This window comes from Citrus clementina, unplaced genomic scaffold (assembly GCF_000493195.1).
Source record: "Citrus clementina cultivar Clemenules unplaced genomic scaffold, Citrus_clementina_v1.0 scaffold_1, whole genome shotgun sequence".
Taxonomy (NCBI): Eukaryota; Viridiplantae; Streptophyta; class Magnoliopsida; order Sapindales; family Rutaceae; genus Citrus; species Citrus x clementina.
Genome location: NW_006263303.1, coordinates 25,405,358 through 25,430,518, shown reverse-complemented (window position 1 = coordinate 25,430,518; position 25,161 = coordinate 25,405,358). Strand labels below are relative to the sequence as shown.

The following is a 25,161-nucleotide window of genomic DNA, read 5'->3' as shown; positions in this document are numbered from 1 at the left end:
AGCTGAAAATCTCCGATTTCCACCTCTCAATCTGATTCTCTTCATTTCTCTATCCACTATCTAATAAACTTCCAATTTCTCTAAACCAACATCACTCGCCGGTTCCATTCTACTCAGCAGAGAAAGAGATCAACAACAGAGCAAACAAATGGCCTCAGTTTCAATGGCTATGCCACTGAGCTCAGCAACCCAGAACAGGCTTATTCAGCCTAGCTCTGAATCCTTCCTGAAGCCGTTGCCTGTAAGGCCATCAAAGGCAGCTAGATTCTTGGGAAAGCCAAAGTCAAGAGCCAGGCTTCAAGTTCAGGCTTCTTTGAAGGAAAAGGCAGTGACAGGACTGACAGCAGCTGCTTTGACAGCTTCAATGGTGATTCCTGAGGTGGCCGAGGCAGCTGGCTCTGGTCTTTCCCCTTCTCTCAAGAACTTCTTGCTCAGCATAGTTGCTGGTGGAGTCGTCCTAGCCGCTATCGTTGGAGCTGTCATTGGTGTCGCCAACTTTGATCCTGTTAAGCGTACCTAAAGGAGGTTCTCACTATTGTGTGAATTTTCTTTGCCCCTTTTATTGCATTGTTGTTGCTTCATTGTCTAGCTCTTGTTAATTAGCAATATATATATAAATGCAAGCCTTTGTCTGATTCAGCATTTGCAACAGAAAATAAAACCAAAATCAAAATAGAAACTTGAACGGAGGAATGCCTCAAGATTCATTAATAAAACTTGAAAAAAGCTGTCATATTATGACTATCTATATAACATATTGACTCCTATAAACAATCCAATGGAGCCAACACCAACAATATTGTCTAAAAACCAAATGCTTTTCAACAAATTGATTTCTCTAGAGAAGTTTTTTAACTTAAACATTCCATATCCCAACCCTCTAAATTGTTTTGCTTTTTTCTTCTCTCTGTACAGCAATTCCCCCAACCATATAGAGGCTAATTAAGACCTCAATGGCTGTTATTATAGGCCACACCATGTCCATGAATAAATCTTGCATCTTCCTCGGTGTAGACATGAGTCTCATTCAACAGCCTGCAAGATGGGTTTTGAATTTAATGTCAAGAACCTGGTAAAATTTAATTCCTTCTTAATGAGATTGAAGTATGTTTTTGGAACCTACGATAAATAAACAGCCTTGTTCATGGTGGTAGAGGAGAGGAATGAAGCGCCATTTAGATAGAGTAATTCAGCATTAATCCTGCTCTTGATCCTGTTGTCGATTTCCTCAGCATTGATAGAGAACGGTTGGTCTGACGCCTGCAAATCAAATGATATACGTCAATTAATATTAACAAGAAGAATACTAACAGCTATACCTTATCCAAATAATTGTGCTTGTATCGGCATACCATAACCCATCCCCAGGTATCTGCAAAAGATGGCACATGAGCAGTGTATGCCACCACATCTGCAATATTGCAATACATAATTGCACAATTAAAATTATGGTTGAATCGTTAAGCAAGGCGATCATTTCTGAGTAAATTAACGAGTGACTTACGCTTGAAGACCTGCTTGATGGTGTTGTAAATGGATGAGAACACCTCTTTGTGGGTGAAAATGCCTGCTGGTCCAGCCTATATCACACAACATATTCCAATTATTCCCCAATATATCCCAGCCTAGCCTTATGAGATAACTGGTAACTTACAGATTAAACTAAAGAGCCCCCAAGTGTTTGGTCGGGTTGGTTGCAGTACATCGGTAGTCTCTACCAAAATTCGGGTTTGATTCTTGGGAGTGGTAAGGGGGGTAAAAACTGTATTTGGGCTTGCCCACCCCCCTTACTTTTTACAAAAAAAAAAGAAAAGATTAAACTAAAGATATCGTTACCTGGGTAACAAAGATGCCATTGTCATTGAGCTTAGGCTTCAGAATTCGTTCGTAGAAAGATTTAGTGTAGAGTTGATAGCAAGGTCCCCCTTCAACTGGGTCAGCTAAATCTCCGAAAATGACATCAAATTTCTCATTCCTCTTCTCCAGCTCAGCCCTAATCACCAATTTCAATATAATCAATATAAAAGATTACGCTAATATCATAACATCTACTTTATGTGAGAAGAGTCGTAGAGACATGAATGTTACTTAACTTGGCATCATTAACAACAAGATTAAGCTTCTTGCTGCAGAATGCCTCTTGATTCACTGTCAGAAATCTGCGGCAGAAATCGACTACTTCCTGGATTACACACACAGACAGCCTACAACATCAATACACATATATATAATACAAGTCCAAATTTTTTACCATTAGCATAAATAAAGAGTATGTCAGGTAAGTACTAAATACTAGATAAAAAGTACCTGGTCGATGTCACACATGACCACGCTCTCAAGAGACTTGTGCTTGAGAGCTTCCCTCGCAGCAGAACCTTCACCACCTCCCATTATGAATACAGTTTTGGGACTGTAATTACATGTTTAATTAGTTCAAGTAATTACATTTTTAATTAGTTCTAACATACTCAACTTCATCATTTTTGTCAAACAATACGTGATATTTACACTTTTTTTTTCCACCATTGAAACATTATAATTGGCAAATAAATACTGAACAAATTAAAATTTCCTTTCGAGTACTAAGATACTTTTAAAAACATTTTATTTAATGTCTTGGCCCTCGTACTATATACTATATGATATGTATGTATCTATTAAATATATTACGTATTATTAGTGCGGATGGATGGACTCACTTCTGGTGACACAAGAGGGGAGGGTGGATCAAGCATTCATGATAAATAAATTCATCCACTTCAGCACTCTGCATCTTCCCATCAATCACCAGCACCTGTGATGTGAATCCAGTCAATCCCAAAAGCCATATATGATTAGCCAATGGGCCGGCATTATTATTACGTGAAATGGAATACCATTTCGAACCAAAAAGAGGGGGGAAAAAAGAGAGAGAGAGAGATAGTATTAAGTAATTAATTAATTAACCTTTCCAAAACGCTTTGTGTCCAAAAGAGCAATATCCTGGAATTCGCTGGTCCCTTTATGCAGCACTCTGTTGAGACATAAAGTGTTATATGAATTGTATTTATTTATTATGATTTACTTATGAAAAAAGGAAGTAGACTTGTCTTAAATTTTTAACTAAATTTATCTCTTAAAACTTTATATGGAATACATTTTTACAGAATGTAAAAGCATGGGAAAGAAAATCTAGATTTTAATGCAACTCCATATTTTGGGATACATAATCTAAGAGTGAAATAACAGATTTTTATCCCCACAACGCAAGGAGTCGATGACAGAAATATCTAGCCACTCTCATGGCTTCCCACGGCGCTTCGCAGTTACAAAGATAATATGGAAAAATTACCATAAAATTGAAACATCATCAAAGATTGATTTTCAAATATTTTATTTTATTTTTTTTTAAAATAATTTATCTTATAATATATGAATCCTGAAACATCATTTTAGCTGACTGTTCTCTAAAAGTATCATCTTCAAGTACGTATCAGACCTCTTGCACTGTCAGCAGGATTTAAAATAAAGGTTAACCATATATATATGTACATAAAAATTGCATAGAGATATTTAAGTAGGCTGTGAAAACAAGGTTGTTCCGAGAAGAAACCTGTTCAAAGCAAAGGACCATTTGAGATCATCATCAATGACTTCCTCAAACCAGCAGCAATCTTGGAGGTTGCCATTGATATTTGGATCCGTATCATTGCAGACCTTCGAGAAACCATTTTCAAATAAGATCTCAACAGCCTCGGTACCCATGATCAAATTAGAAGCACAGAAATGGGATAACTTGTTGGGTTATAGCTAGGAAAGAAGACTAAGACTAAGAAGAAGAAGAAGAAGAAGAAGTTGGAGGATTCTAACACATGGGAAGTGCGTTTTATAGTGAATAATATAGCTCCAAAGAGGGAGATTAAGATTATGCTTGGTACCTCGGTCAATGATTTTGTCACAGACAGCGTCACAGATATTCTGTCTTGTTTCTGCCGTATTTGCCAATGCTGCCAAATACGGCAGGGTAAAAACCGTAAACCAATTTTGGTTGCTCTCATAATTTCTTCGATGGTGGTATATGCGTAGATGGCACTGCTTCGAGACACGTGTTATCATTTCAAGTGAGTTGGATTGAAGTTTCCAAGAGATTGGATGTGATTCTAGAGATCTCAAGCAAGCGCATGCGCGGTAAGAGTTGGGGCTTGTGAGTTGGATAAGGGACAAGTTGGCAAAATGGAAAGGGGACCGCATGGGATAGTGGTGGGGCCCACCATGTACACGCGGGTAAGTACTTCCACGTGGATGCTCGATTACAGCTGGTGAATTATAATTGGCAATTATTTTTTGGCGGGGTCCACAAAGTCCACGCGTCAGTGAACAATGGATATTTGATATTTACACTTGTATTTCACACTCTCGTTTTCTTATTATTATTTGTTTTTTTGAAGCCAATAAAAAATCTGTGACTATCCACATACTGGGGTGTGCTTCTGCTACGTAGTGGGTGCACTGAAAACCTACCAAAGAGAGAATCAATGAGGGGGCCAGGGGGGCATGTGGGGCTCACGAGAAATTGCACTGCAGTGTTGAGTTGAGCGTGGGATGATTCCACTAATATTTTACCACAAACTTGTGGAGAGTCCACTATATGTACAATGTTATCGTTGTCTCGTGTCTTCATCATGTACATCTCCCGTCGGCTTTGTGACTCATGGCATACACCTCTCGTGTCTTCGCCACTCTGTGTGGTGGGATTATGATTTATGATTGGAAGGTCATTTTGTCGTAAATAACAACCAGTAATAAGAACTTGTTAAGATGTTAAACGTATAAAAGATAGAGGGATACTTGTGTAATTAACGATAATATATATTGTAGCAGTACTTATTTTCATTGTAGTGGGACTTGGCCCCCTGAGCCTCAATATAGTTCTATCACCGATGTTAATGTAAATATCAGTCATCATGTAACGATATGATTCATCATCAAACTAGTTTATAGAATCAAGTTAATTAGATGAAGGGTTGAACAGTATATATAAATATAATCCATGAACTGATGATAATTTTGGAGGAAGGTGATCCAGCGGAGCACGAAAAGGAAGTGCGCTTTAGGTTGCGATAACTTTTTTTTTTTTTTCCCTCCCCTTCTTGTAATGGGGGGACAATGTGGCAACTATTTTTATTATTTTAAATGAATTGCACCAACACAAGGTGTTTTGGTCTTTGTTCATTGTAAGGACGGCTCACAAATCACTTTCAAGGCCTTTGTGCTCATTTATTTTTTGGGGTTGAGGATTTTTTTCTCCGATGTGTTCCATTAAGGTCAATCACTTTAATAATCCAAGCCACCAAAGAGAGTCAAAACTTTTTTCCATTTCGTTTTCTCATACAAGGTCAACTATTATGCCCATGTTCTGTAGATCTGATCTGAAACTCCTAATCATGACTTGTGTCGTTTCAACTCTTACCAATTGAAGGGATTGGATACAATGACTATTCAAAGAAACTTGGAATGGTATTAATCCTTTTATCTGCTTGTTAATTGTTGTGTACTTTGAAATCTTACGTAGACCATAAATGTGTAAAATCTTAATGGACATATAAATTATCATTCAGTCATTCTTTTCTTGCATGTAAAATTTTGAAGAAGATTGATTTAGTGGGAGCATAAATTCACACAGTCATAACATATAACTTTAATATAAAAGTTTACCTAGTAGATATCACAAATCTACACCTAAATAAAATGAGATCTACCCCACCTTTAAAAAAAAAAAATTATACATATGTTGAATATTCTTTGAGGTGCTTAAAAAAAATGAAAAAATAAAGAAAACGTGATGGAGCAATGAATCATAGAAGATATTCACGCATGAGGCGTGCTTGGTGCTGCCCACTACACACCATTAATATAATCAGAAAAGGGGAATGATAAAAGTCGAGTGCAGAGAAAATCTCAGGAAAGGCAAAAGCAAGACAAACCCATGTTGAAATGTGGCACTGTGGGCTGCTCGCTTGGTGCTCCAAAATCCCAATATTTCTCCCAATATGTCCTCAAGAGTGCGGGGGATAATGAGTGTCGTGCCGTCAAATTGTCTTGCACACGTGCTGTACTGATGCTTCTACGAAATGATAGAAAATTATTAAAGATTGGCTTCAATTCAATTCGATGTCAAACATGATCGGGTCGATTTGTTAAATTAGGCTTTCATCGGACACTAACTCGCTCAATTTCCAACGGCATTTATGCTTATACTTTAATTGTGTACACTGTCATCTTATCTCTTATTACTGTGGGAATGGGATTGTACTGTTATGTTTAAAACAAAATTTCATCCTTACGATTGTGAATACTGAAAAATGACTAAAATTTTCTTAAAAAGCAGTAATGGCATACCAAGTATTGAATTTGATCCCTGATACTATATTTTTATTTTTTATTTTTTATTGGTACCACTATTCTGTAGATTCATCGGCCATTCGCGAACCATGTGGCTGAATCACATTGACTGTAAATATAACTCTGTATTAGAATGACATCGCATCAAAGACATGATCATTTTTTTTTTTACTCCCTTTCACCATTCTTCAAACAATTGTAGCTCAAACGCAGTGGTGACAATCAACGATGGCATCAAATGAGTGCAGGATTGGTATTGATTCAGATTTTTTTTTTAATCTTTTGTCATAATAATTAATGATCTTCAAAGATAAGTAGTGTAAAGAATTGATTAATAATAAAAGAGTTTGGTGAGATCTATTTACCTATGACACCATCTCCCAATTTTTTTTCTAGATATTTTTATTTTAACCTATTTTTAGATTATCTTTGTCTTTTTTGTTGTTACGTGTACTTAGATTTAGTAAGCTAGTTGTTAGTTTTCCATCTTATGGACCATTTATTATAATTCTATTCTTTAGGTTCAAATTATACTTTTAACTTTTAAGTTAATATTTAAACTAGCATTAACATTAATAATGAGTATTATAGTAAAACTTGTCTATAGTCATAATGTTGAAACCAATTACTTTTATTAATATGAGTAGATTATAATGAAATACTAACTAGGCAACCCAAGAGGGGGTAAATTAAGATTTTAAAATTTAAGCTAAGCAAACCACACAACAATTTAATCTATTACCTTAATCAAATTGAAAACAATAAATTCAATCATGCACAATATTAAAAGAGTAAGGGAAGAGAAAACAAACACAAGGATTTTACGTGGTTCGGCAATCCCCACCTACGTCCACGCCTCCAAGCTCACCCGCTTGAGGATTTCACTATCCAAGCCTCCCAAGGCTTCAAGTTTTTACAATTGACTTCTAAGGTGTTAATGAACTTTTACAATCAAGAGATTATCTCCTCAATCTCTTCACCCCAAGTGTTTCTCACACTTGTACACTCACAATTTGATGAGAAATGAAAATTACAACAATGAAACTCTCTTTAAGAGTGGATATACAAATGATAGCTCAATGAAGATTTAATCTATGATGATTTTCGAATTTGAAGCTCAATATAAGTTGTGTGCACTTGTTTATGCTTGCAAAGATTACCAAAAATGAATTGGATTTGAGTTTATATAGTTTGAGCTCAAAAACTAGCTGTTATGCACATTTTGATCATAACCGGCTTACCGTTTATGGAATTCGGTTAGCAGCTTGTATGTTACCGTTAAGGCAAAAATTTGAATTTTAAAACATCCGGCATGCTGCTTATGATATCCAGATATCCGTTTATGCTCTAGAAGCTCATTGCCTAACATCCGGATAGCCGCTTACCAAATTCGGATAGCCGCTTTCCATCCAGAGAGTTTCTGCCCAATATCCGGCTAGCCGCTGGTCACATCCGGTTAGTCGCTTGCTACAGTGCACTATTTTCTAAAATTACAGTTTGACCCCAAAATTGTCCATAACTGTACTATGCCCCAAAACGTTATAAATCTGGGCAAATAGGTCCAATTTTAGAATTGTTAAGTAATGTTTTGTTAATCTCAAAACTTTCTGAAATTATGATCTGGCCCAAAAAAAGTGAAATTATAGAATGACCTAAAATATTTAAATATTTACAAATAGGTCTAAATCTGAAATTCAAAACAATATTTATTTAAAAACAAAGATGGCAAAACACTTTCATTTTAGTCCATATCTTGAAAAGCAATCTAATAACATAAAATCATTTTTCCATCAAATATAAAACCTTTATAATGTGAAAATAATGGTTTATTTAAAAAGTATAAAAATTAATTTGAGTTTAAAAGATTAATCATTCTTAATCTTATTTGTTATCATCAAAATCAACATTATGGAAACATATATGTTAACATATAACTTAATAGAGGTGTAGTTACAAAAATTATTTGACTTAGTTATCTTTAGTTCAAGTGATATAGAAGTAATGTATATACAATATTAATCTTGTATGATTGAGAATATGCAAAGTCATCTTAAAATCTAAACATTTTCATTCTTTTTAATATTTTTCTCTCAATGTAATTTCTATAAATATTATACAATGATTTGGAAACAACTATTAAAAAAAAATCATTGTGTTAAGCAACTTTAAAAGAATATTTTATACCATCTTAAACCTTTAATGTAACATAACATATATTTTTTGTAATATTTAAAAAATTATTATTTATGTGGAGATAAGTTTTTAAGATAGGATTTAGAAAAACTATAACTTATTATAACTAGCCCAAATTGGGAGCACGATTTTTTATGATTAATTAGAAGTTATTCCTATATAGAATATCTCCATAGAGAGGCTTTATTATATATTGTGCAACATGATCAATTATATTTAGGAAGAGCTGTACCCTAAATGCCAAAAATATTTTTGAAATTCCAAATTTTCTACAATTAACTTATTTCTTCTATAATTGCTTCCATATATTTTTTAGTCACAAAAACTAAACATCTAATTAATATAACAATAAAAGCACATTAAAGCGCTTTCTATAATTAATTACCAGAGGTCCAAACACCTACTGATTTATTTAAAAACTGCTTAAGAAAATGATAATAAACAAAGTTGTATGGGTTAAAGAATTATATGAAGAGCATTAATTCTCAAAACTGCCCCTTATTAGGAAACACGACCCAAAAATCAGGAATTATGCTATTGGAAGTTCCAGACTAGTTGGCATAATTGGTGGAACATTTTCTTCCTCCTTTGGAGTGTGGATGGTGACCAGATCAGGCAAAGGTGTCACTGGCCCTTGCTTGCCTTTGGCATCCCAGGCCAGCATGATCTTTACCTTGATGCCAATCACTCCCTGTTACCGTTTTAGTGCAAATATTTAATCACATTGATAAATAATATAATGTAATTTGCATTTTCAAATTTTTACATAGCCACAGAAAATTGAACTGGCCTGTCTAATAAGGACATGCCTCACAGCTGAGTCGATATATTCCTTCACAGGATAACCAGAGGATATCATGTACCCATCCTTAAACTTCATTGACTTGGCACGTTGAGCACGAAGCTTACCACTCACTATGACCTGAATGAATGTACAAGATTAATATTGGAATTTCGAAAATTAAAAAAGTTGCGGGTGAAAATAAACGTGTAATAAAAGGGTGAATAATTATTTTTTGACATACCTCACATCCCTTAGCCCCACTCTCCATTATGAATCTCAGCACACCATAGCATGCCCTATAAGATGATGAATCCCAAGTTATCATTTCAAATAAGTTATTAAAAAAAAAGGCTTGTGAAAGAAAGCCGTCATCAACAAACAATTTTCTCCAGAACCTCATTAATCATTAATTAGAGAGCATAATTATATCGAGAACATTATAAATGCCTAAATTGCATACGCAATAACTTTAAGTATATATTGTCCATTTTAAGGACACATCTTACATACAATCACAGCAAGACCCTCTTTCCCTAACAAAGTGAGATTTTGCAATGAGGCACACTAGTTAACTTGGCATGCGAGAATGTCAACAGAAATATTGCTAATGAACTTTAGCAGTAATGCAACAACATCCGATCAATTGGTTACAATATTAATCATAGTAGAAATGGTGTAATGTGTAATATTGTAACCAATTGATGGTTGTAACGGAGGGACTCGGCCTGGGCAATGGCACACAGACCCCTATTGTTAACTTTCTCAGCATATAGCTCCACACTGTTCTCTGGAAACTTGAACCGTTTCTGAACGGCTGAACTTCATTCAGCTCTCTTGTCAGAACTTCATTCAGCTCTGCAAAGAAGACACCATCGGCAACAAACTGTTGCCCAAAAACATGATTTCCCATACATCATGTTCGCTTAACAAAATTTGGAATCAATAGCCCTACAAGAATATATTACTTTAGGGAAAAAAAAAACACATTTTGGTTTATTTTATCTAAACATGAGATGCATTGTGAATTTTATCCTATATGCGTTTGATAATCCTGAACTTTACGTAAAAACATGTCATCTAAACATTTTAGTTTTTCCTCAGATTTCACATGACAAAGAAAACGTTTGAAAGAAAGAGAGACTGACTTTGCGCTTCTTGCTAATCTGAGTAGCCATGTTGTTTTAGAGAGTCCAAAACTCTTTTAGTATGAGAAATCCTAATGTTTAATCTCTATATTTTTTAAAATATCTCAAAACATCAATGTCGTTAAACTATTAACACCTATTGTTACTTTTTGTTCCTTTTGGCTAGCTTTTATAATATTATCCTCTTACAATAATATTTCTTTTTGTGGACGAAAAGAAAAAATTACCAATTTAACCCCAAAAATAAGATAAAAAATAAAAATAATTCATATTTATTTTTGTGGAACACTTTAATGAAGAGTTAATATGTTAGTTCTTTTATTAATGTAAAAAAAAATGGTAACTTAATGAGTTAATACATTAGTTTTTTTAATTAATGTCTCAAAAATTTGTTAATTTAATTTTTTTACAAATTTTTTTTTAACATACACGAGCTTCATAAAAATTAATATATGTTCTCTCCTTTAAAAAAAAAAGAAACATTATTATAAGAGAATAATATTGTAAAAGTAAATTAAAATGAACAAAAAGTACTGATAATAGTTTAACAATATGGACATTTTAAAGTACTTTTAAAAATATAGAAATTAAATTAATACTAACATCAAAATATAGGAATTAAACAAACCTTTTCTCCTAATTATTTAAATGGATCCATTGCTGATCTAATAATATTGGGCGCATTTATATATCGTACGACCAAGGTTTTAGTTACAATATTTTTTTTCTTTCATAGTTTTTGACATCTCTAAAATACAATATAATATATACAGCCCCAGTAAATATCTAATAGATATATTCAAAAGAAAAAAAATAAAATCAAATAAATGTGCCCATCTTTGTTTTCAAAGACTTGTTCCGTATTCAATGATCTAATATGTGCCCAACTTGTAGATTCTATAATGTCCACGACTGTTTCAAAGATAGTAATTGATAGAATCTGTGACGGATTCAAATTGAATATGATCTCAACATACCATATTTCTTTGTGTGTGTGTGTGTGTTTTTTTTTTTTCTTCCTGTCAAATGATCGTTGATTTATTTGCAAGTTTAGTTGAGCGTGAAAGCATATGCGAGGAGAAAATAAAAATACTTTACACGCTCAACAACCTTGTTTTCTTGACACTAGAGATTGATTAAAAAAAACGCCGTTGCCGGGGATCGAACCCGGGTCACCCGCGTGACAGGCGGGAATACTTACCACTATACTACAACGACCTGATTGTTGGGAGTGTTCAGCCTTTTAGAATTTTATTAAAATTTAAAAACAGCACTTAGACAAATCAGAACCGTCCATTTGTCTTAAGAGTCTTACGATAACATTCTTCTGGCGAAAAGAGAATCTAGCCACTTTGCCTTATCCCTTCCCTCCAAAGCGAACCAAGTCTAAAAAGAAACCTCAGAAAACGGTCACCTGCCCACCATGGCCGCTATATCATCCACCACCGCAACCGTCTGCATTTCCCAGAAAAATTTCTACACTCCATCGCCTAAAAGAAACTCTTTGTTATCCCATTCGATCAATTCTTACTTTCCAACAAGACCACGTAAACAACTTACTGTTAGAAACACGGGTGATGTATCAGCAGAAACTGGGTCAACAGAGATAGAACCAGAAGCCCGGTCAGATCCTTCCTCTTTGATCTCTGCTCTCAATGTTGAGCGAGCTCTTCGCGGAATTGGTAATGAACATCATCCACCCATCTGTCTTTGCACTTATCAGTATTTCACGTTAACCCTTGCATGTTGATATTTTTACTAAAAGCTCCATACGCATATGCATTCAATTGACCAAGTTTTTGTTTAGAATGCAGCAATTACAGACGCGGATCATTATGGCAGACTTGGACTTCGAAGAGGGTGTTCATTTGATGAGGTGAATTCTCAAATCAGCTTTTTCTTTCTTTTTTCTCCTAACTCTTTCTCCATCTCATTGCTTTTCTGATGCAACAGGTTGCACTTGCATATAAAAACAAACTAGAAAGGCTCAAGGATCAGGGGCTAGACGAAGAAGAGGAGAGCAAAAAAATAAAGCTCTTGAAAGTCAGTTTGCGTGCATAACCTTGTCACTTTAATTTAAAGATTGCTCAATTTCTGATAGGAAAATTAGGATGGCGAATTAATAAGTCTAATTTAAACGGAATGATATCTATTTTTGAACTGTTTAATAGGAATCATACTCAATTCTATCATCTGAGGAAGAAAGAAGACTGTATGATTGGAGCTTGGCAAGGACTGAGAATCCAGATAGATATTTATGGCCATTTGAGGTGGACGTCACGCAGACCCCAAAAGGGACACCACCGCCACAGGTATATATGGACCTATCTATCTGCTTTTGATTTTAAAATTGCAATATCTTATGAACAATCATTGTAATTTACCAAGCATACAGCAACTAGCTTTTCAAGTTAATAAAATCAGTGTTCCAATTTTTTTTTGTAATAAATAGTTCATAAAATCAGAAGTTTTATCCTAATTTATTTGTTTATTATTCAAAGCAGGTGGAATTTTATTCTAAATAAAATAAACTGATAGAGTTTAAAAGTCAAAAGGTTTTATTTGATTTTATCACTTCCAGAAAATCATCTACGCCAATGTAATCTACTCACCTTGCAATTATTTCTACTTTCACATCAGACGATATGCAGTTTTTTTTTCCCCCTTATATGTAATATGGTCTCATTCCTGAATCCTGATACGAATTCGTTTTACTTTTAATCATCGCAGGAACCGGAGGATGTCGGGCCAACTAGATTGGTGGGGTATTTCATGTTAGGGTGGTTGATATTAAGCTTCGTTTTATCCATTGCCCTAAATCGATAATGGTTTGTTATTACGATGACCATAAACGGTCACACTTTTGAAGTGTCATGTACATAACAAATTTCCCAAATTATATGACTTGTCTTTAAAATGTGTGGTAAGTGACATGTTGCACACAATCACTGACCATTTTATGCTATAAATTACAGTCCATGATGCCATCAATTACCGAAAGTTCACGTATCTCCCAATATTTGTTTCACTCTCCTATTACTAAGTTAACATTGAATCATATTAGTTATTTTTAGAAGACATTGTACTTTCTGTGGAAACTCCTTGACTCCTTGTCTTTTATATTCCTCGTATAAAAATCTTTAAGCTTCCATTCTATTTCTGAAATATGTTGCATGTTCCCTAAATCTATCAAAAGGCAGGTTCAGAACCACTTTATTATCAAGCACCCTCGGTGGTCCCGCGATCTTCCTTGACACGTGGGTAACAATTCAAGTCCGCCGTGTTTAATGCAGAAGGAATTTTCTTCCCATCATTTAGAAGAAAATCTAACTCTATTTTGCGCTTCGACTTTCAAATAGGTAGGGATGGTAATGGATTGGACTTGATCTAAGATCCACGTAATTCAAATTCAATCGGATTAAATTTAAATTTGTTTAAAATGAATTTAAATCAGATTTAGATATTAATGTACGGATTTAAAATAGATCTAGAACAAGTCTGAATCTATCTTAATATCTAAATCCATATCTACTCATCTTTTAATTTAATTTATTTTTTTTAAAGTCTCTTAACAATTGTGAAATTATAATGATAATAAATTTTATTCATAGTATATTAGTGGTATTTTCTATACATTTAAACTCTTAAAACTTAAAAGTTAGTTTTATAAATTTAAAGGTCAGCCAGCCCCAAAACATGTAAATGCAATATTCAAATTACAAGTCAAGTAATACAACTTGACAATTTATTTTACTATATTGACCAAATAATTTTTAAAGAATATAGTTATTCATATATTTAGTCAAATATGACCATAATAAAAATAATAAAACACTGAATATAAATCATATTTAATTCATATGTCATTATCTAATGTTATAGGAATGAGGGTGGGTGTGTATGGATATTAAAATGATGAAGAAAATAATAAAATATTAGATTGATCTTACTCATACAATTACTTTTGAATGATATTTTATTATCTTATTTGTTGTTTTGGTGCAAAAGTATAAACTACAATATTTATTATATTTTGAGATAAATTATATAATTTATTTGTTATCAATACATTTTAGCCTTCAATTTTCGTTATAAGAAATTATTACTTTTTTATTACTAAGTTTTAGAATTCATGACGGATCTAGAGCATATTTGGATTTTATTTTTTTTTTTTTGGATTTGGGACAGATATAGATATTTATTTCTTTTTTGGATCTGGATATGGAGCAAAAAATATAGATTCATGACGGATCTGGAGCAGATACAGATCTTGATTTTTATTATAGATCTGGAGCAGAGTAAATCCAACTCATATCTGCCCCATTGCCATCCCTACAAATAGGTCATATTTTTCATTAAATAGTGCATTATAAAATATTCAAAATGAGAAAAAAAAATACTAAAAATAATACATAAAAATTACTAAATATATGCAACTCAAATTGTTAATATATATTAATGGTTTCAAGTTAAAAATTGATGACACTTTGAATTCTAAAACTCGTATAAGAAAAAAAATGACATTCAAATATGCCATAAGACCAGAACAAAAACTTATGTACTCAATGCTCAAATATTTTAAATTTTAGAATTATACTTATACGAATTTATTTGCGAAAAAATACTCTTCCAAATTGAGATTAAAATCAATATCAAATAAGTAATCATCCAATGTAAAAAAGGAGGACTGAAAATTCTACACTCATCTAATGTGTACAATAAACACATCGAATTCGTTTCAAGCAAGAGTACTTTTTAGCGTTTTTAAAACTTCGAAACCTTTTTTATACAAATAAAACCTTTTGAAAGCTTCAAGCGTGTTAGTATCAAATATACGCCTAAATCTTGTAATGTCATTACCCACTCTTTAGCTAAGTTAGCTTAGAGAAATGCGAAACTGTTGTATAGAAGGGTTCATACCCTTCACAAGTGATGTATCTTTTCTCCTCGTTGAATTCATTGAAATCTCTTTTCAAAAAAAAAAAAAAAGAAATAGCTAAAAAGTGTTTGTCTATGTAACAATGTTTGGTTGAAGTACTCCTCAAGGGAGAAGAAAATTAAAGTACTAGGCAATTCACAGGTCCATGCCAGTATAAAATTAAAACCTTTCCAAATAGTTAGAATGGAGGTCTGCAACCTTCAATTAGTGTAGTTGAAGGTATCGTTTACTTCTCCGATAGAATCCTAAAGAGTGGGAATTATAAGATTAGGAATCCTAAGACTGAAAGTGTAGACTGGGAGTGAAAGTAGTACACTAAAATCAGAATGTCGAATAAAAATTAAAATCTCATTTATGTGTATATTTTGTTTTTGACTAATAATAAATTGTTTCAAATTATTGTTTTACCCATATTTAAAGAATTATAATTTTTACTAAAATAAAAAATATATATTTATAACATAAACTATTTATTTTATTGTTATTTTAATTATATATATATTATTATCTATAATAAATGTAATATTATTAAAAAATATATTATTTAAATAAATATAATATTATTATTTTTAAGTAAATGTAATAATATTTTATTTTAACAAATATAATTATATTATATTTAATAAAAGAATGAGAAAAAAGAGGAGGGAGTAGGAATGTGATGGGAATTCCACTTCACACTCTAAAAATGAGTAAAACCCAAGTAGTAAGACTTCCATTTCCTCATATAAACAAGTAAACATTAAAGTGGGAGATATTTATACTCTTCACTCTCACTTCGAGTAAACACAACAAAAATGAATAAGACACTTCAAAATTATTTTTTAAACAGCAAATTTAAGGGGCTTGTTCAGGAAAAGCACTTTTCCAAATTAAGTTTCAAAGACAAGTCTTCTTTATTGAAAGCTTAAAGAAAAGAAAAAACAAAAAAAAAAAACTGCAATCACCTTCTACCTTCATACATTTATATTTTAGTGGTGATTTTCACCCCCCTCAAATTATGTAAACCCACTTCACTTAAAAAAATATATTAAAAAAATTCATATTATTTTTAATAATTTCAAATAAAAAAGAATTTGAACAATTAGCCAATTAAATCCTCATTAATTGTTTAAACTTGTAGTGCAAAAACATTTGTTTTTTTGAACAATTTAGTCATTTTATGTAACAAGAATAAAATAATCAAATTAAAATTACCTTAAAAACAACATTAATGATCAAAGGCTGAGTGGTTATGTTCGAACCCCCATAAAAATATTATAGAAATTTAGTCCTTCCTCAATTAGTAATAATTGAGTGAAGCCTTTCTTCCCTTATTAAATATAAGTTGACTAAACATTTCTTGAATATTAGAGAGGGTAAAATTCTTAATAGTACTTCCAACAATTTAATGCAAACTAATTCCACTACTATCTTAACTTGTTAATATCAATAATAATTTTTTATAATATGTATTTTAATCTAATTGTAATATTAGTATTTAAAAAATATAAAGAAAAAAAACAACATTAATGATCAACAATTGTCAAGAGATCTAATTAATTAATTGTTTAAATTTTTTATTTTAAATTTTAAAATAATATGGACTTTTTTAAATAATTTTTTTGAAATGCAGTAAATTTACATAAAATTATGAGGTGAAAATATCACCAACCTTCATATTTAAGTAAATTTCAATTTACCCCTTCATAAATAACATATATTAGTATACCTCAAACTTATTGAAAACAAATTACCCCAACTTATTGAAAGCAGAACATCAACCCACCTCATTCATCATTAAAAAAACAAAAAGTTAGAACAAAGAATTTCATCATTGCGGCCCAATTTACCCTAGCATTTTTCACATTAAATAGTGACATGTTGATGATTTCAATAGTTTAAGATTAAATTAAAATATGTCAATTTATCTGGAAGATTTTTCAAATTTTGAAACTAGCAAGACCCAAAAAGAGAATGAGGATACCTAATGCAGGGTCAACGCAATGAACAAAAGGCCAAGGTTCCCGTGCATCAAACGTGTCCGGTGGACCTACCTACATACAGCTGTACGCTGCACAAATGCCCATGGTTGCAAAAGATTTAACAATAAGCTAATAAAGCCGAGCATATGCCAGGCTTAAAAAATAGTCACAAAAAATGAGAGGAGAGAGAAAGAGAGAAAGAGAAAAAGAGAAAAATGGAGTGAAAAGGCGATTAAAAAAACAAATTCGAGAGAGAGAGAATAAATTTTAATCTTATTGTTTATTTTAACATGAAATTCATCTCTCTTCCCCTTTTTGCCCCCCTCATTTCCCCTCCCCTCCTCTCTACACCTTTCCTTTCCTTTCTTCAAATCAAACATACCATTAAGTCTCTAACATAATCCAGAAGGTTAGGCACAAAACACATGGATTATCTCCTCACACCAGCACCCATTCACCTTCATGATTAGACCCAAAAATGATAGCAACACTACAACTAGGACGAAAATAAAAGTCCAGAATATGTAGTACTCATTTTTTGTTCGCCAACCAACAAAATTTGCAGTGCAGTCAGCTAAGAGACCGTTTATTTTGTAAGCACTTAATGAATTGTAAAGCTACTGAACAAAATCAAAGCATCTGACTGAGTTGAAAAAAATGCCATGTCACGCCAAGCTAAGAAGAAAAGAACCATGTGAATAACAAAGAACCCTTGTAATATATGCAGACTCAAGAACAACAAAGCTTAGCATAAAAATCTTAAGAGGACAGCTACCTCAATAACGGAAAACCTAGATACAGATTTGTTTCCAACTTTCCCTATTCCAGAAAGGTAACAACCAAGCTGAATGGAAGAATTATCCACCAAAATGAATAATACTCAGTAAAATGGAAGGTTAGACCAACTGATCCCGACAATAATTGCAGATAATTGGCTATCAGCCCACCAACAGATTACAAACTTTTTCCAAATTTTAAAACCTGTGCTGGACAGGATATCAAACAATCTACGAAACAGAGCCATGATACCAACTACACCTTTTAAGTGCAGGAGCAAGACAAAGGCATATCATACCCATGCTATACCACATTCTTTCAATTTAATTTTGGGACTAGCTATGCAGCTAAGTATCAGAATCTAGTCCCGTAAGAAACATACTCAAAAAGAAAAACAAATTTCAATGCAAGACCAAGTACCAGAAAAAGTCAACCTAAATCTTGAAAAGACCAAGCTAAATACCATTCAACACCGTCTGAGTGTAAGGGGTCACACATTCTATCTCTCCAACTACTTAACGTTGCATGGTCCGGTACTAGTCCCCATTTTGAATCTAATGCATAAAATGAGTAACCAGGAAACTTCTAGAGTAATAAAGATGAATGCAATTGGTATGTAGCATTGCCCATGCCTGACCACTAAAACCATGGAAAAAAAGATGACCTCAACCATAACCAGCTAAGATTGACCCTAACAGCAATGCTCACAAGTGACCAATGGGTCCATCCACAATGGTCATAAATAGGAAAGTCTCACACAACCTAGTGGAGCCGAAATTTACATCTATGGACGTGTTACAGCATGAATGTACAACATACTCAGGAGAAGGGTCAACTGCGGTAAGGGGAAGGGGAAATTATTACAACCAAGAATTCTTTGTTTTTGCTGTTTTGAAAGGGAAACATACCTTCACCAGCTTCAGTCATCTCTGCAAAAAGAAGTTGGGCATGTTATGACAAGGTTGAACCTATATTAAATTTACCATTGCTCCTCAGTTAAACTCTAGACTGCTAGCCTCCATAGCTCAAGCTATAAAAGTGAAGAGGGTTAGTTAGCAAATATTATAGATATAAGATATCCACGAAGCTACTGTTGAAATCCGATCACTCAACTAGATCTGTATCAAGAAAACCAACAGAGAATACAAATTAGCTCAAATAGTCCTGTGTTGTCCAAATGGTGTACTAGATCCATCAGTTCAAGGGAATTAGGACAATAAAAAGGAGCTACTATTAAACTAAGTTAATACAATACCTAACTGAAATGAAAAGATCAGATGCATCATCTATAATATACAATTTCATATACACATTTACCTCAAAAAATCAGGTCAGCTGTACTTTATGTAACCACTTTTTCGTTCACTATAACGATAGTCTTCTCCATGATCCTCATCTGAGCCCTTAACCATCAACCACCTATCATGACTTGGCTCATCATCCATGGACTTTGATTTGTGCCTGGAGTGTCTGGAACCATGACTCAGATCTTTCTCTTTCTGTTTCTTTTTTCTATCACTGGAATAGCTCGGCTCCAAACCTGATTCTGAGCAGCTATCAGGTTTATGATTGTGACGTTTGACATCAGACTTTAGTTTCTTTCTTTCACCATCTTTCTCCTTAACTGCGTGACGACTCCAACTAGAATCACTGTGAAACTGCTCCCTTTCATTGTGCTTTTTGGATTGTCTGCTGTGTTTTTTATGCCTCTCATCACCATGCCAGCTGGAGCTACTAGGCATATCTTCAACTTCTGAAAGCTGATAGCACGGCCTCCGTTCTCTACAAGGATAAGAGGAACAGGAATTTTTCTTATATTTCTTATCAAATGAGTGCCTGTCATCATCTAAATTACTGTAACACCAATGTCTCTTATGTGACCAATGTGTAAAACTGCCCTCAGAGAAGCTTACAGACCTTTCTTTACTGAAATGAGATTTCTTGTCATGCAGCCTTTCTGCCTCATCATAGCGATGCTTTATGTTAACATTCTCATCTTCATCGTCATCATAGGATTGCTCACTGTAGCACAGAAATTACATTAGTAGGATATTAGTATAAAACAAATTAAAATGAAAATTACATTTCTAAAACAAACCCAGGAGCACCCACTTTTGATATTGAGCAGTAAAAGCAAAATAGAAACTGGGCTATGCCGGCTCAGAGAGAGAAATAAATGCAAAAAAGTTAGATGAAGAACCTTCCCGTTAATTTTTCCTCTTCTAACGAACAGAGGAGTAATATTCAAGGAATTTGTTAGAATGATTCCGATTTTATTTGGTGTTTGAGTGCCTGAGTATACATGTATGACCATGTGACAATAAAAGATGGATGTACTTATACAAGGAGAGATACAGACAAAAAAAGGGAGCATGGTGGTTTCTTATTTGAGAGTTGAGACTAAATGATCCTGTGTTTGACTTACGTAGAAATAGATATTATACCATTGATATATAGTAAATCCATAACAAATCAATCATAAATCAAAACGTAATCTATAACATATGGCTGTTGCTTGATGTCAAAACAACAATTTACCTCATATTTATATTTGATAACTTCTGTTTCTTTTCACAATCTTGATGATGAAGAACCCTTGAGCGACCGAGACGACCTGCATTGACCCCAACAGGAGTTCTTGGACCTCCCATCATCGTGTATCCACTGCAAGATGCTTCCATGTCAAATCTAAACACGAAACAATAAATGAAGCCAAAATCTTCAAGCATCCATATCATGACAAATCTTAAAGAAGAAAAAGAAACTCAAAAGGGACACAATATTCAAATTACCCATAGGCAGGTATGCCACCAAACATAGATGGCATATATGCAGGAACAGCAAATTGTGTGGTAGGGGCCATGGTTGCATTAAAGGGCATCATCCCATGATTTCCATAAATGTTTGCAATGGGTCTGCCATGGGCCAGTGAAGGTCCATTCCAGAAAGGTGGTGCATGACCGCACAAAGCTCCTGCAAAAAAGGCATTCCCTGGAATTCAAAAATAAAAACAAAACATAAGAAATAAGCCTCCCACATTCTACAAGAAGTGAAAAGACTAAACTAGGATCTAGAAGATACCTTGCTGAAGCATTGGATTTGGACTTAAAGCGGCAGGGCAGTCTCTTATCAGATGATTGGGAGACCCGCACATGTAACAGGTTCGGTCCTGGTAAGGACAAGACAGCTAAACATTAGTTAACAGCACAAAAATAGAAGGAAAATGAGATGGCCTCATGAAAATCTCATAACTGAGAAGAACACATTTATGTTAGATATCTAGGTCTTGTTTCCTTCAGAGAGATGGGGTGTTTAAAGCCTGGCCCAAGAAACAAGCATGCAGAAACCCATGTAAATGCAAATTAAGAACCATCATAAATATATTTTTCTTAAATCTGAGAAGTTCCCAGACAAACTATGATCACACGGCAAAACTTACTGCCAGTAGATTATAGAGTTATTAAGATCATGATCAGATTCATCAATCAATCTTCTAATTGGATACCACGGTCCTCATTGCTAATTGTTGGCCCCAAAGGCATTATTAAATCTCTAGGCATGACATGATTATAGTTGTTCTAATGAAAATAACAGTTACTTCACACAATTAAAGATTTGTTCTCCTAAGTTATTACCTTTCTGTTTCTTCCACTCTCAATAAAACTCTTGTCTGCACCTGCAAAGTTCATTTTTATAATTAAAACAGCGAGAAGACATATCTACAGCTACAGAGAATGATGTCTACATGAGCTTATGGAGAGCCTACAAAGTACAAATTTGTGTTTTCTACCTGAAGTATCAACCCACAATCCCCTCTTTCTCTTGTTGCTGAATTCAGCTGGCATAAAGAAAATAATAAATAAATTAGGGTTCTAAACTCAAATAAAAATGTTGAAGAATTATATTAAAACGAACATAGCCCAAGAAGTTTTAAGTCCGGAAAATACAGTATCTTGGGGAACAAATCTACAATCATAGGCTGGCTAGCAAGCCCAACTGCTTTGCAAAACTTGGTGTCACATTCCCTGAATTAAGAAGGAAGAAGTGCAGTAAACAAACATCAACACGTTACCTTCCACATGAATGGGCTGGCTTTCACCATGGCATTCAGCAAATTCATTCAAGTCCAAAGGTCTTCTTTTGAAATCCACAGGTTGGGCGGAGCCATGGACTTCTGCATCTATTTGTTTCACCTTGTATGGCAAAGTACAGGATTTCAACGAATTATCTGCACCCAAGTGATTTACACAAGAACCAGTGTTGTTCCTTATAACTGAGTCACAATCTGCAACAATTTGATTGGATCCTCTCCCCGTCGCAGAGGGAGAGTCAGCCAACTCAGGTTCTCGTTGAAGGTTAGTCACTGCACATGAGACGTCTTTTGCTTGAATTCCGGATTCTCCATCTGTTTTAAAGTTGTTAATAGTTATTCATAATTCCACATGAAAGAATTGAGGACATTTTAAAAAAATAAAAATAAATAGTTCAGCTACCAGGCACATATCGATGATAAGCATTTTCTGAGCCACTGATTAGAATTTGGGACTCGAGGAAATGCTCAATTGCTTGTCGTAGAGAAACATTTGGTAACAAATCTTCTAATCTGCATTTTGAGGAAAAACACTTCGGACACCTTGCCTTCTCAACAAGCACTAAACGAATGCCTTCACAAAAAGTCCACCATCAATGTTAGGAACAAACATCCAGGGCTGATTGTCAATTAAGAATTAACAAAGATACTCAACATCTGAAAGAGAGAAGTTAGCTAAGTTTGGACATGAACTTACATTTCTCACAAAAACTATGTTGGCAGCATGGAATCATCACAGCCTCCTTGAACAATGTGTTGCAAAGAGAGCATTTAAGCTCTGATGGAAAATTACCATTTTCCATAGCTGAAGCATTGGTCTTAATTACCCTGAAAATTGCATCAGATCATTAAAAGATTCTTTTGCCAAAAGATGAGAGAGAAAAGAGGAAATTGGAAATAGACATATGGAGATCTTACAGCTCTAGTTTCGTGAATTGTGGAACATCTGATTTTGATTCTGTCTGCAATAAATCCTCTTCAATTCCGCTGTGCACAGCACCTGCTAAAATATCACTATAAGTTTAAAGCAGTACCATAAAAAGGTTTGAGAAAATAAGGCAATCTCTTTCACACCTCTTCGAATAGCCTCATTAACGTTGCTTGCTTCAAGTTTTTGACATCCTGTGTTGTGTGGCTCCGAAGTTCTGAGTGTACATAAAGAAAACTTTTCAAAAAAACTGAATCTAATTGACCAAGAGTTCACCCAAAAAAGTTCATAGGAAAACAAATCATGCATATCATGGCGGGATGGGTAATATGAGATACCAAGATTACCTTGTGGTGTCGATATTTTCCCTCTCACTGCCAACACAAATATTTTTATCAACATCATCAACGTCAGAGCAAGATAAGTTCCCGTTGAGAGCAGGACACAAATCAACCCCAAAGTCATCAAAGTTGATTTCCTCAATCTGAAAGATAGATAGTAATGCCAATCAGCCAAAAAAGAAAAAAGACAGAAAAAAAAAATGTGTTTAAGAAACTACAGATTGCCAGTGATGACGTTAGTACTATTCTGGATTGGAAAAAAGGCAAAAAATTAGGGAGGCTGTCCAAAGCATGACTGTCTACATTGACTATCAGTGAAAAAGGACATTATTTAACCCTAAGCATCTAATAGCAGCATATTCAGGGTAAAGCACTGAAAACATAAATTTGTTTTCAATACAAAGCACGTTATGGAAATACCTTTGGCTGAGAGGGCTTAACCTCATTGGTTTTCTTAATAGCAATATTTACAAACGAGCCACTGCATGCCCTGCATGTTGTAAAACTATATTAGACTGTTCTTAAAAACTAGCCCATTAGCTTGTCAATAAAAGCAAATAAATATAGAAAAGATTAGCTAGATTCAACATCACTGGAATTTAAGGAGGGAAAAAAAAATACAAAACAAGAACAAATATATAATGCTATCCTTAGCACGTGATTGATTACTGCATTCCCACGTATTTCTCCTTCTCTAGTACCAAAAGAAATGGTGGGAAATCTTACAAATCTAATGGTACTGATCCTGCAGGCACTCTCTTGATAATCACACTCGAGCCACTTGGAATTTGAAAGTTTTCATCGTTATACTCTGCATAGAATAACAATCATCCAATGAATAAACCAATTACCAAACACTATATATTTGAAAAGCTTATACATTCATGTCTTAATTGAAATTTGATTCCTCAAAATGTATAGCAATATAAAGCAACCGACATTATCCCAGCTCTAAAACTCCTAACAGCAAGAACTGGAACAACAGAAATGGAGAATAATGAAGGCTCTGTTTGTTTTCAACTTTTTGGCAGCACAACTGCCAAATGGTTTTGACTCGGTATTGGTATCTGAAAAGCTTTCATTATGCAGCACCAAACGGAGCCGAAATCAATGTGACGGTTGGTCAAATTTCAATATTTTCTTGCTATTTTCTTAATATTGATGTTATATATATATATCAGCAATTGGATGCTATTTAAAATTAAAGAAGTCAAGAGAGATTAGACCTTGACCAGTAACGGCATCAGAGAAGACGAGATCGAAGTCATGGCAAATATTGAGTTTCTTGTTATGGACAACCATCGATTTCAGATCGCGAACTGAAACTGAAAGCCGGCCGTCGATGTCGACGGAGTCAAAGTTCATTGAGCTCCTAAATTTATACCGGATGGACATGGCCGAGTCGTATCGGCGAGTCAATAACAAACTCGAATCGCTAGTTGTCCAGCTTCGTTTGTACGAAAATCGACGAGGGAGGAAAGCAATCCAATTATATACGGATTTGCTTGCTTGGATTTGAGGGTTTTTATTTATTTCTTCTTCTTTTTTTGTGCACAAGGGTTTTATTCGTAGACGCAACATATGTATGTACGTACGTACACGCTGAAACGCCGAACGTA

General features: G+C 34.0%; 4 protein-coding genes, 1 non-coding gene and 1 pseudogene across 9 annotated transcripts; 2 read left to right on the top strand and 4 right to left on the bottom strand.

Moving 5' to 3' along the window:
• Positions 1-23: 23 nt before the first annotated feature.
• LOC18055316 lies at positions 24-645 on the top strand. Its single transcript, XM_006452953.2, has one exon. The coding sequence runs from the start codon at positions 149-151 to the stop codon at positions 518-520; it is 372 nt and encodes a 123-aa protein (XP_006453016.1). The 5' UTR covers positions 24-148; the 3' UTR covers positions 521-645.
• A 30-nt stretch (positions 646-675) lies between these two features.
• Positions 676-3,984, bottom strand: LOC18055315 (thermospermine synthase ACAULIS5). Its single transcript, XM_006452952.2, has 10 exons — positions 3,593-3,984; positions 2,947-3,013; positions 2,700-2,794; positions 2,308-2,410; positions 2,094-2,182; positions 1,837-1,993; positions 1,505-1,580; positions 1,353-1,411; positions 1,124-1,260; positions 676-1,035 (listed from the first exon to the last, which is right to left on the bottom strand). Exons 1-10 carry the CDS (start codon positions 3,742-3,744, stop codon positions 951-953), a joined length of 1,020 nt encoding a protein of 339 aa, XP_006453015.1. The 5' UTR covers positions 3,745-3,984; the 3' UTR covers positions 676-950.
• Positions 3,985-9,103: 5,119 nt separating this feature from the next.
• On the bottom strand, positions 9,104-10,533 carry LOC18055314 (annotated as a pseudogene).
• Positions 10,534-11,649: 1,116 nt separating this feature from the next.
• Positions 11,650-11,721, bottom strand: TRNAD-GUC. The gene has a single exon. It is a non-coding gene; the product is annotated as a tRNA-Asp (tRNA).
• A 134-nt stretch (positions 11,722-11,855) lies between these two features.
• LOC18055313 (NAD(P)H-quinone oxidoreductase subunit U, chloroplastic) lies at positions 11,856-13,589 on the top strand. The gene is made up of 5 exons (XM_006452950.2): positions 11,856-12,185; positions 12,318-12,379; positions 12,457-12,546; positions 12,675-12,815; positions 13,234-13,589. The coding sequence occupies exons 1-5, from the start codon at positions 11,927-11,929 to the stop codon at positions 13,327-13,329; spliced, it is 648 nt and encodes a 215-aa protein (XP_006453013.1). The 5' UTR covers positions 11,856-11,926; the 3' UTR covers positions 13,330-13,589.
• Positions 13,590-17,756: 4,167 nt separating this feature from the next.
• On the bottom strand, positions 17,757-25,152 carry LOC18055312 (E3 ubiquitin ligase PARAQUAT TOLERANCE 3). 5 transcript variants are annotated; one of them, XM_024177945.1, is made up of 17 exons: positions 24,769-25,152; positions 24,269-24,353; positions 23,963-24,032; positions 23,549-23,685; positions 23,348-23,418; positions 23,192-23,276; positions 22,971-23,101; positions 22,677-22,847; positions 22,256-22,588; positions 21,974-22,021; positions 21,819-21,859; positions 21,265-21,352; positions 20,976-21,174; positions 20,722-20,871; positions 20,101-20,205; positions 19,501-19,965; positions 17,757-19,301 (listed from the first exon to the last, which is right to left on the bottom strand). In XM_024177945.1, exons 1-16 carry the CDS (start codon positions 25,121-25,123, stop codon positions 19,515-19,517), a joined length of 2,520 nt encoding a protein of 839 aa, XP_024033713.1. In that variant the 5' UTR covers positions 25,124-25,152; the 3' UTR covers positions 17,757-19,301; positions 19,501-19,514. The 5 variants fall into 5 exon arrangements, with proteins under 5 accessions (XP_024033713.1, XP_024033714.1, XP_024033712.1 ...); XM_024177946.1 differs by having other exon boundaries at positions 17,757-19,213; XM_024177944.1 differs by having other exon boundaries at positions 19,260-19,965.
• Positions 25,153-25,161: the final 9 nt, after the last annotated feature.